The following is a 12,408-nucleotide window of genomic DNA, read 5'->3' as shown; positions in this document are numbered from 1 at the left end:
CTAGACAGGTGAGTTAGAATATGTGCTACAGAAAATTTAGGTTTTAGACAAAATAAACCTCTCCGGCTAAGCCTACTGATAAATATGCCTAAGAATCACTCCTGGCAAGCCTCTTTTGTTGCTCAGATGTGGTCTCTGTCTAAGCCAATTTGTCAGGTGAACTCACTGCCCTTCCCCTTCTACATGGGATATTACTCCCAGGGGTGTAAATTTCCCTGGCAACTTGGGATCTGATTCCCAGGGATAAGCCAGAATCTTTAGCATCATCAGAATGAGAAAGCCTTCTTCACCAAAAGGGGGAAGAGAGAAATGAGACAAAAATAAAGTCTTAGTGGCTGAGAGATTTCAAACAGAGTTGGGAGGTTATCCTGGAAGTTATTCTTATGCATTATATAGATATCCCTTTTTAGTTTATGCTGTGTTGGAGTGGCTGCAGGAAAGTACCTGAAACTGTTGAACTGTGTTCCAGCAGCCTTGATTTTTAAAGACAACTGTATAACTATATGGCTTTTACAGTGTGACTGTGTGATTGTGAAAACCTTGTGTCTGGTGCTCCTTTTATTCAGGGTATGGACAGATAAGTAAACAAAAAAACTGGATAAAAATAAATAAATAATGGGGGAGATAAAGGATAAAAATTGGGTAGATTGAAGTACTGTGGGATAAAGGTTATGGGATGTATGAGTTCTTTTTTTTTCTTTTTCTGGATTGATGCAAATGTTCTACAATTGATCATGGTGAAGAATGCACACCTATGTGATGATATTGTGAGCTGTTGAATGTATAATATGGTTGGACTGTACATGTGTGGATATTTCTCAATAAAAACATTTTTTTAAGTATAAACTTAAAAACAATGTTGTGCAAAGGAGTAAAAAAAAAAAATAAACCTCTCTTCCTTTTGTGTGAAACGGTAGGTGAAGTTCTAAAATCCAGACAATATCATCCTTTATCCTGTATTTTGTTTTGCCAGATTGGCTTCATTCTTATCTCTAATTGAAGCCTGATCTCTTTTTCAGTTTCTTTAACAGTTTTTGTATGAAGCAATGCTGACTTTCAGAGCTGCAGAGCTCCAACTCTGAGTCTTAGGTGTTATACTCAGTAATGACCAAAGTTCCAGGGAAATACCAGGTTATACATATATAGCACAGCCTCTCAAAATTTAGAAATAATATTTACAGTTCCAGACTAAATGTGATTCCTACAAGTTTACATTCTAGGACCCAATTTACTTACAAGTATTTTTTAAAAGAGATCATACAATATTCTTTTGTTTTTGGCTTATTTTGTACCACATAATGTCCCCAAGGTTCATTCACCTCACTGCATGCCTCACGACTTCGTTCCTTTCTGTAGCACACAATATTCCATCATATGTATACATCACAGACCACCTTTCTGCTTCTCAGTCAGTGTATCCTTCAGCCATCTCCATCCATTGGGCATTATGGATAATATCCAAAGTAAACAATCCATGTCTCACCTTATCCTCACTTAGTTGTACAATCATCAACACTCTCAATTTTAGACAATTTTCATTGCTCCAAAAAGAAAAAAAACAGGTGAACATACCCCCACCAAATAGAAAATTCAAACCTCCCCTTAACTCTTGACCCCCCCCACAATTATTTACTCCTGCTATTGCTGTAGTACTTTTGATGTCTACCTGTTAAATATAAGCCATAGCATGCAACAGAAGTTTTGCAATTATAGCCCTTTATTACTGACTCTTTGTACAAGTTTCAGACCTTTGAAGTACTTCATGCAAGGAGTGATTTATATTTGTAGTTAATCAATGGGATACATGGCTCTAAACAACCCTTTTTAATCATGTTCACCTTCAGTATGGCAATATTACTTATAAACCCACTAATGAACTGCCTTCATTTCTATCCATTCCTTTATATTTAATTTCAACCTGATTTGATAACTGTTCACCCATCTCTAGCTTCTGTATATCTCTAGGCCCCCTATGCTCTGCATTATAAATCTCTGAGTTTATCTTTATTAAGGTCATAATAGCAAACATACGGTATCTTTCCTTTTGTGTCTCGCTTATTTCACTCAGATAATGTCTTCAAGGTTCATCCATATTGTCATTTGCTTGAGGACCTCATTTTGTCTTACTGCTGCATATTATTCCATTGTATGTTTATATCACATTTTGTTTATCCACTCGTCTGTTGATGGGCACTTGGACTGTTTCTATCTTTTCATCATTGTCAATAATGCTGCTATAAACATTGGTCTGCAAATATCTATTTGTGTCACTGCTTTCAGCTCTTCTGGGTGTATACCAGGTAGTGGTATTACCAGGTCAGGACAACTCGATATTTAGTTTTCCAAGGAACCTCCAGACTGCCTTCCATAGTGGCTGTACCATTATACATTCTCACCAGCAGTGGTAAGTATTCCAATTTCTCCACATCCTCTCCAACATTTGTAGTTTCCTACAACCATTCTTATAGGTGTGAGGTGATATTTTATTGTAGTCTTGATCTGTATTGCCCTTATAGCTAATAAAGATGAGCATCTCTTTATGTGCTTTTCAGCTATCTCTATTTGCTCTTTGGAAAAATGTCTACTCATCTCTTTAGCCCATTTCATAATTGGCTTGTGTGTTATTTTATTGTTGAATGATTTCTTTATGTATACAAGATATCAAACTTTTATCCAATATATAGTTTCCAAATATTTTCTCCCATTGAGTTGGCTATCTCTTCACCTTTTTTGACAAAGTCCTTTGAGGTGCAGAAGCATTTGATTTTGAGGAGCTCCCATTTATCTATGTTTTTCTTTCATTGCTTATATTTTCGGTATAGAGTATAAGCGGCTACTTCCTATTACTAGGTCTTGAAGATATTTCCCTATATTTCCTCCTAGGAGTTTTCTGGTACTGGCTCTTATATTTAGGCCTTTAATTTACTTTGAGTTAATTTTTGTATAGGGTGTAAGATAAGGGTCCTCTTCATTCTTTTGGCTATTGATATCCATTCTCCCGTGCCCGCTTATTCTAAAGACTATTCTATCCCAGTTCAGTGGATTTGGGGGCCTTGTCAAAGATCAATTGATCATAGATTTGGTGGTCTATCTCTGCACTCTGGATTCAATTTCATTGGTCAATACTTCTATCTTTGTGCCAGTACCATGCTGTTTTGACCCACTGTGGCTTTATAATAAGCTTTAAAATCGGGGAGTGTTAGTCCTCCCACTTTATCCTCCTTTTATAGGATATTTTTAGCTATTCGAGGTCTCTTTCCCTTCCAAATAAATTTGATAACTAACTTTTCCAAGTCTTCAAAGTAGGTTGTTGGAGTTTTCATAGGTATTGCATTGAATCTGTAGGTCAATTTGGGTAGAATTGACATCTTAACTACATTGAACTTCCTATTCATGAACAGGGAATGTCTTTCCACCCATTTAGATCTTTGATTTGTTTTAGCAATGTTTTGTAATTTTCTGTGTTCAGATCCTTTATATCCATGGTTAAGTTTATTACTAGTTACTTGATTCTCTTAGTTGCTATTTTTTTTTTTTCTTTACATGGGCAGACACCGGGAAACAAACCTGTGTCTTTAGCATGGTAAGCGAGAATTCTGCCACTGAGCCACCATCGCACTGCCCTTAGTTGCTATTTTGAATGGAATTTTTTCCTTACTTGTTTCCTCAGTTAGGTCATTACTTGTGTACACAAATATTACTGATTTTTTTACATTAATCTTCTATTCTACCACTTTGCTGAATTTGTTTATTAGCTCAAGAAGCTTTGTCATAGAGTTCTCAGAATTTTCCAAACATCAAGTCATCTGCAAATAATGAAAGTTTAACTTCTTCCTTTCCAATTTGGATGATTTTTATTTCTTTTTCCTGCCTAATTGTTCTAGCTAGAACTTCTAGTACAAATTTGAATAATAGTGGTGACAGAAGGCATCCCTGTCTCATTCCCGGTCTCAGGGGAAAGTCTTTCAGTCCCTCACCATTGCTGACTATGGGTTTTTCATATATGTTCTGCATCATATTGAGGACATTTCCTTCAATTTCTACCTTTTGAAGAGTTTTTTTCAGAAAAGGATGCTAAATTTTGTCGAATACTTTTTCAGCATCAATTGAGATGATCGTGTGATTTTTTCCTTTTGATTTGTTAATGTGCTGTGTTACATTGATTGACTTTCTTGTGTTGAACCACTCTTGAATTCCTGGTAAAAATCCACTTGGTTGTGATGTGTAATTCTCTTAATTTGTCATTGCATTTGATTTACTAGTATTTTGTTGAGCATTTTTGCATCTATATTCATTAGGGAGATTGGCTTGTAGTTTTCCTCTATTGTAGCATCTTTATTCAGTTTTGGTATTATAGTGATGTTAGTTTCATAAAATGAGTGAGGTAGCATTCCTTTTTCCTCAATTTTTTGGAAGAGTTTGAGCTGAATTATGTTAGTTCTTTTTGGAATGTTTGATAAAATTCCCCTGTGAAGCCACCTGGCCCTTTGTAGGAAGATTTTTGATGACTTGTTTAATCTCTGTACTTGTGTTGGGATCTTCTGTTTCTTCTTGACTCAGCATAGGTTGTCTGTGTGTTTCTAGGAATTTGTCTTTTTTTTGTTAGTTGTCTAGTTTGTTGCATATAGTTGTTCATACTATTCTCTTATGTTTCTTTTTATTTCTTCGGTGTCCATGGTAGTGACCCCCCTCTCATTTCTTATTTTATTTGCATTGTCTCTTTTTCATTTTCAGCCTACCGAGGGGTCCATGGATTTTTATAGACTTTTCAAAGAACCAACATTTGGTTTTATTGTTTTATATGTTTGTTTGTTCTCTCCAATTCATTTATTCCTGCTTTAATTTTTGTTATTTCTCTTCTTCTCTTTGCTTTGGGGTTAGTTTGCTGTTCTTTATCTAGTTCTTCCAAGTGAGCACTTAAGTCCTCTATTTTTGTTCTTTCTTCTTTAATATATGCATTTAGGGCAATAAATTTCATTCTCAGTACTGCCCTTGCAGTTCTGATATGTTTTATCCTCATTTTCATTTGTCTCCCGATATTTACTAATTTCTCTAGCAATTTCTTCTTTGACCCACTCATTATTTAATAGTATGTTATTTAATCTCCAAATATTTGTGAAAGTTCTGGTTCTTTCATGGTTATTGATTTCCAGCGTCATTCCCTTGGTGATCTTGTGGTCAGAGAAAGTGCTTTGAATACTTTTTAAATTATTTATAAAGAGCTAATTTGTGTACTAGCGTATGATGTAATCTGGAGAATATTCCATGAGCCCTAGAGAACAATGTATATCCTGGTGTCTTGAGGTATGACAATCTATATCTATATATCTATATATGTCTGTTAGGTCTAATTTAACAAATTGTTTAATTTAATTTCTCTATTTCCTTGTTGATCCTCTGTCTGGTTGTTCTATCTATAGAGGAGAGTGGTGTATTGAAGTCTCTCACTGTTATTGTTGAAATATCTATTGCTCCCTTCGATTTTGCCAGTGTTTGCTTCATGTACTTTGGAGCTCCTTGATTGGGAACATAACATTTATGAGTGTTGTTTCTTCTTGGTGAATTGTCCCTTTTATTAATACATAGCATCCTTCCTTGTCTCTTACGATGTCTTTTCATTTAAAATCTATTTTGTCTCATATTAGTGTAGCTACTCCAGCTTTTTTTTGCTACAACTTGCATGAAACATCTTTTTCCATCTATTTGTATCTTTTTCAATCTGTTGTATCCTTGGGTCTAAGATGAGTCTCTTTAAGCAGCATATAGATGAATCGTATTTCTTAATCCATTCTGCCAATCTGTATCTTTTGTTTGTTGAGTTTAGTCCATTAGCATTCAGTTATTAATGTAAATGTATTCTTGAATCTACCATCTTATTCCTTGGCTTTTATTTTTCAGATCTTTATATTCTTTTCCTCTTTCTCTGTTTTATCTTTAAGTTACCGTACTGGTACTCTTCAATTCTGTACCCTCCTCTTGCTCTCCCTCTCCTATCTTTTTTTTTTTTTTCAGCTGACCGAACTCCTCTAGTATTTCGCGTAGGGCAGATCTGTTGTTGACAGATTCTTTCAGCCTTTGTTTGCCTATGAAAAAATGGATTTCTCCCTCATTTTTGAAGGACATTTTACCTGGATGAAGAATTCTCAGTTGAAAGTCTTTCTCTTTCAGGATCAGTGCCTTTTGAGTAGTCTGAAGTCAGTCTTATGTGGTTTCCTTTGTCTTTAGTGAGTTGCTTTTCTCTTTTTGCTTTTAGGACTTTCTGTTTCTTCTCACCGTTTCATAGGCTGCTTAGTATGTGTCTTGGAGTAGGCCTATTTGGATTTATTCTTTTTGGGGTTCATTGGGCTTATTTGTATTTTTTAAGAGTTTGGGGTTCATTGGGCTTATTTGTATTTTTTAAGAGTTTAATGTTTTTTCTCCTTTATTTCCTCAACTATTCTTCCTAACTCTCTACTCTTTTCTTCTCCTTGTGGGACATCAATCATTCTTATATTTGTGTGCTTCGTTCACCATTTCCCTGAGAACCAATTCTGATTTTTCCATCTTTTTTGCTATTCGTTCTTTTGGGAGTGATATTCAATTATCCTGTCCTCTGGGTCACTTGTTCTTTCTTCTGCCTCTTCAAATCTGGTGTTGTTTGTCTCTAGTAAATTTTTAATTTTGGCTGTAGCATCTTTCTTCTCTGTGAGATCTGCTATTTTTGTATTTATTCTTTGAAATTTTTCTTTATGCTCTTCTCGTATCTTCTTGATATCCTTTATGTTGTTAGCCAACCCAAGGAATTTATTTAGGAGGTTTGTATGAACATCTTTGATTAGTTGTTCCAAATTCTGTGTCTCTTCCAGTGTTTTAATTTGGTCATTTGGCTGGGTCATATCTGCCTGCATCTTCATGTGCTTTGTGATTTTCTGTTGCCTTTGAGGCATTTAATTATCTTGATAAAATTATTTTCTAAGTTTATTTCCTTCACTTATCTCTGGCAGCAGATCTCCAACTAGCTGCAGGGTAAGGCAGAAGTGCAGGGTCACTCTGATCCTTAAGAACCCACACTTTCTGTACACCACCTTTTGTCCCTGGTGGAGTCATGACTGAGCACATTCAGCCCAGTCTCTGTATTTTAATTCCTCCATTTTTTTAATCCATTGTTCTAGTCTGCTAGCTGCCAGAATGCAACATACCAGAGACAGAATGGCTTTTAAAGGGGGGAATTTAATAAGATGCTGGTTTACAGTTCTAAGGCTGAGAAAATGTCCCAATTAAAACAAGTCTATAGAAATATCCAATCTAAGGCATCCAGGGAAAGATACCTTAGTTCAAGGAGGCCGATGAAGTTCAGGGTTTCTCTCTCAAGTGAGAAGGCACTTGGCGAACAGGGTCAGGGTTTCTCTCTCATCTGGAAAGGCATGTGGCAAACATGGCGTCATCTGCTAGCTTTCTCTACTGGCTTCCTGCTTCACGAAGCTCCCCAGGAGGCATTTTCCTTCTTCATCTCCAAAGGTTGCTAGCTGGTTCACTCTCTGCATCTCATGACTATGTCGTTCTGCTCTCTCCAAAATCTGTAGCCTTCTCCAAAATGTTTCCTCTTTTATAGGATTCTAGTAAACTAGTCAAGACCCACCGAAATGGGTGGAGACACGTCTCTACCTAATCCAGCTTAACAACCACTCGTGATTGAGTCACATCTCCAAGGGAGGTGATCTAATTACAGTTTCAAACATACAGTACTAAATAGGGATTAGAAGAAATGGCTGCCTTTACAAAATGGGATTAGGATTAAAACATGGCTTTTCTAGGGTACATGCATCCTTTCAAACTAGCACATCCAGGATCTCCCCTTATAGTTTCAAAGACCCTCTCTGGTTACTCACACCCTCGAACTGCTGTCCAGTCATTTTTCTGTCACTTCTCTAGCTCCTTGGAGCAGTGGTGAACTCAACCCATCCTATTCTGCCATCTTCCTGGAAGTTCAATTATGATATATCTGAATCCTGGCTTTCTTCTACGAGTAAAGGTAATTCATTTTAAAACGAATGAAGACTATTTCGCTTACCTGGCTAAAAGCAGATTTAAATTTAGAATACTATTACTTTTACTTCACCAAGGTACTGTCTTCCAAATACAGAGATGGTGCAATGAATCTATGTTCCTGGAAATAGTGAGAATTTTGTTCTACGCTTTTTATACTCTTCTCTCTGCTTAGTGTCTCACCCAAGAACATACCACAGCTCATAATCACAGAATGAAGAAAATGTCTTTCTTGTTCACTAAGTCACTTATGCTTGTGACTTAGATTCTACTATTCAGCAATGTTAAAAATGAAATTGAGTACAAATAGCACCTGATAGGGATTTAGTCCTAGTTCCATCTTTGCTTCTTTTCATGATTTTGTAGAACTGTTTTCCTAACATAGGTTTTAATTTTCTCCTATATAATATATGGATAATACCTTGTTTTATTCTCCTATAAAACAATGGATAATGTTAGGCCATCAGTAAATATAAATTAAATGCAGTGCTATATCGTTCAAGAATCTGGCTGCAAATAACGCACCTCAACTTCAGCTAGCTTCTACTTATTAGAAATTGTATTGGTTTATATATCATTGCTGAGAGAAGTAGAGGGATGGATCCAGCTTGAGGATTAGCTGGAACCAAGGACTCAAATACCATAAGCACTTTCTAGATCCTCTGCATTCTTTCGGATTAGGTGATTGTACTTCACAAGAGGCATGACCACCATCAGACCCTTTTGTAACCAGAAAGGAAAGGAGACCTTTTGCTGCAGCTAGAAATATGAAAAGTCTAAAGCATGATTCTCATTAGTATGATTTGGATTATGATCCACATCCTTTGGATCAATTAATGTGTCCATGATAGTAAGTCCTGCAAGAGCCTTATGAAAAAAACCTTGAAAGTTAATTGATGACTTTAGGGAAAAGAAGTATTATACGTACAAATGTGAGAAGTGTTCAGTTTGTTAAGATATTTGAGTTTCTTTTCAAATTAGCTGTGGGTACATGTTATTTTTAGAAGCAAAGGGGTCAAACAAGGGATCTCATTTTTCACAGAGCTGGCCCAAGGCTCTGCTCTTTCTATAATTGGTTCAAAACTCCCATGTCCTCAATGATGGATACTGGGGCCTTCTCTGCCCCTATTAGGATAGTAAAGGCCTTCTATCTTGTATAGAGTCTGAAGTTCATTTCTGGGACATGGAAAACAAATCTTTGCTCCTTTAGGGTAGATTTGGCAAAAAAAAAAAAAAAAAATCCTGATTGTTGAAGACCCTGCCTCAATGTAATAATAATAATGGTACTGTCTCTTGTGGTATACCAGACACTGTTAGAAGCTTTCCGTGGTATAGTAGAGCTAACTAGTACTGCTCAGAGGAGCCTACTGTTAGCATATCTTTTCAATCCTACATTCCTCATGTCAAATGTAGCTTGAAATTGACCATAGTGGGGTATTTACACTACTAAAATTGGCAGGTGCAACAAATCAGTACTCTCTTTTCCCACATGGAGTACTGGTTGTTAAACATTTACAGCACTGGTAGCTTTATATGCATTTCCTTAATTAATCCTCATGAAATCTTACGAGATTGATAATATTGTTACCAGCATTTTGAAACTAATAAAAAAGGATAAAAATGAGTGAGGTTTAATAATGCATAAGGGTATTACTGGTTTGAACTGGGTTCTGCCTGCTCCAAAGGCCATGCCCTATACTTTAGAAGGGGCCTAACAGTGAATTGTCTTTTCCTTAGTTATTTCATTTATCATTTGTCACATGAATCAATGCAAAAACATCTGTTCTTCTCAGAACGAGATGGAGTCTACGGATGAAAGTGTCTTCACTCAGCTGAAAATCTCTGGCCACACTGAGGAAACGCCTTTCTGTGCTTCTTCCACCTCTTGCTGCAGGTGGTTTATTGGGGACTGGCTGGAGTGCAGCAAGACTTGTGATGGTGGAATGCGCACAAGGGCAGTGCTCTGCATCAGGAAGCTTGGCCCTTCCGAGGAGGAGACCCTGGACTACAGTGGCTGCCTAACACACCGGCCTGTTGAAAAAGAGCCCTGCAACAACCAGTCATGTCCACCTCAGTGGGCAGCTTTGGACTGGTCAGAAGTAAGGAAATCTGGGGCTGTGTGTTTTGAGATGTCTTAACTATCAGTGCCAAAGCATTTAATATTAAGGACACCTGGTCATGTGAGCATCTTAGAACTTAAACAAGTAAGGACTCTGTAACAATGAATTTGGCTATGTTCTTGTTTGTTGCTGCTTGTCAGGAAGTGAGGGTTTTTCAAGTCAGGGACATCAGTGAGAAACTAGTCATCCGTGTGACTTTTAAAAAAAAATCTAAAGTGAATTTGAAAGAACATTATACTGCTTGCTCATTTAATTTCTTTTCCTCCATTTTCCTGTTGAGTAGCACCACAGACTCAGATTTAGTGTTAGATGATAAAAAACTGATATTCAAAAGAAGAGTCCAAAACCTTTCTTACTCTTAAATTTATAGACGACCTGAACTTTCCTTTTCTATAATCTTAGTGTAAAGGCACAGATGATATATATATCCTTTTTTTAAAATATATATTTGTATATATAAAAACTAACTATATAGTTAACTATATAACTCTTAGATATGAGTCTTTATAAATCATCACTTGATAACTATCTGTATCTGTCTATATTTATATATTGTGTGTTCTAATTGTTTCTATTCTGGCTGGGGAAGAAGCATAGAGCTGAGGTTATAACATACCCAGAAGTCAAAGATCAGAATTTACTATTACCTCTGCTTACACAGTCAGTGAGGAGGACATGAATAAGAGGATGTTTTCTGGCATATATGTCACAAAAGAGTCTAAAAAAACATTCAGGGGCCCTCAGAGAGATGATCTTCTGAAAAATAAAGTAAGAACTAGAATTAATCCTTGACTCCTCAGTTTTCATCGGACATAAACACATATACGTTATACCTTTCTCCACATTTCCCAAAGGATAACTGAATCCTTCTGTAGTGTTGGTTAATGTTAAAAAGAATGAGTACCTGACTGTATAACCAGATTATTCTTTCAAGCTAGCGTAATTCAGGATGCATTTCAGATTCTATTCTAATGTGTTCTGCTAAAAACATTGCTTTGGGTATTTCCTCAAGATGTCAATAAGCTAAGCAGTTATTCAAAAAACATTAGAATGAATTATTCTTTAGGAACCACTGAAAGAAACATTTTGCTGGAGGTATAGAGCTAAAATAGGGACTGGGTTTCAGATGGCTCATGGAAGCTGAAGTTCTGAGCAGTTGTGATTATCCATTGAATCTTTGATTGGAATTGGAAGTGTTTTCCCAAATTTCCTGGCCATACTCCAGCTTCAATAATTATATTCAGCCTCCCTAACATTTTTAGTTTCAATCAAATGTAGAGATAGTCTTGGTATTGTTCTTTCAACATTTATGGGAAACAGTATGGACCCCCTCGCCATGCGTGGATTGACTCCTAAATTCATTTGTAAGATAAAATCCATTGGTAAAGAATAGACATTCTACAGAGTTGTTCACATTTTAGTGACTGGGCTACTTGCAGTTTATTGCCCAAGACCCTTATAGAAACTCATAAATAATCATTGCCAATGACAAATTTGTTATGAAAATCATAATGGAACATCTGATGACTGGTTGCAGCAGTTTTAGGTTTTCAGGTCTACTCAATAACTATCAATTCGGGGCTTACTAAACAACTAGGATAGGCACTATAGAGAATACGAATGAATCCTATAAGCCTAGGCAAATAAGATCTGTCCATAAAACAACCAGAGAAAAATATAAGACAGTATTTCATAAAACTGTGGGTTTTGAGGTACAAATACACATGTAATATAGAATATATCTATATTCTGAGACAGAGTGGCCTGGAGAAAGATTACAAGGCTTTTTAGCTGATAGAAATTGAATTTTGATTGAGTATAGAATTTGAAGTAGGGAAGAGAATAAGGAAGGTAGAGGAGGTGATCCTGATAAGAAAAACAACTGAACAGAAACACAAAGATTGTGTGATGGAAGTAGAGTGGGAGAAAAGGGCTTGTTTTAAGAGTAAATGGAAAATAAGTTTGAATACAGTAGTGATAGGTAATAGCCAGGCTTGAGTACAGAATTGTACCATACCATGAAAAAGCAGGGAAAGATAAATTCATAAGCAAAAACAAGGAGAAAGTTCTGCCAATCATGAAAATACCAAAACTTCCCCATACAGAGATACATCCCACACCGGTCTCTTGACTTACAGTGTTCTGTATCATTTTATGTTGTTTTTAACATAAAATTGTCAAATGTAATCTCCTCTAGAAATAGCTTATATGTATTACTGATATGCTTCCATTTCAATGACCATTTTAAGATTTTCTTCCAAAT

At 36.2% G+C, this 12,408-nt stretch overlaps 1 protein-coding gene across 1 annotated transcript in view; it reads left to right on the top strand.

The window, feature by feature from the left end:
• Positions 1–12,408, top strand: part of ADAMTS6 (ADAM metallopeptidase with thrombospondin type 1 motif 6) — a 361,538-nt gene that overhangs the window by 327,246 nt on the left and 21,884 nt on the right. The window contains exon 21 of the mRNA XM_077117302.1: positions 9,920–10,124. Within this exon, the coding sequence (XP_076973417.1) occupies positions 9,920–10,124 (205 nt within the window). The remainder of the gene's footprint in view (positions 1–9,919; positions 10,125–12,408) is intronic.

The sequence above is a fragment of the Tamandua tetradactyla genome, chromosome 9 (genome assembly GCF_023851605.1).
Source record: "Tamandua tetradactyla isolate mTamTet1 chromosome 9, mTamTet1.pri, whole genome shotgun sequence".
Classification (NCBI taxonomy): domain Eukaryota; kingdom Metazoa; phylum Chordata; class Mammalia; order Pilosa; family Myrmecophagidae; genus Tamandua; species Tamandua tetradactyla.
The sequence above is the reverse complement of the archived record's forward strand: the minus strand, read 5'-3'. Positions and strand labels throughout refer to the sequence as shown.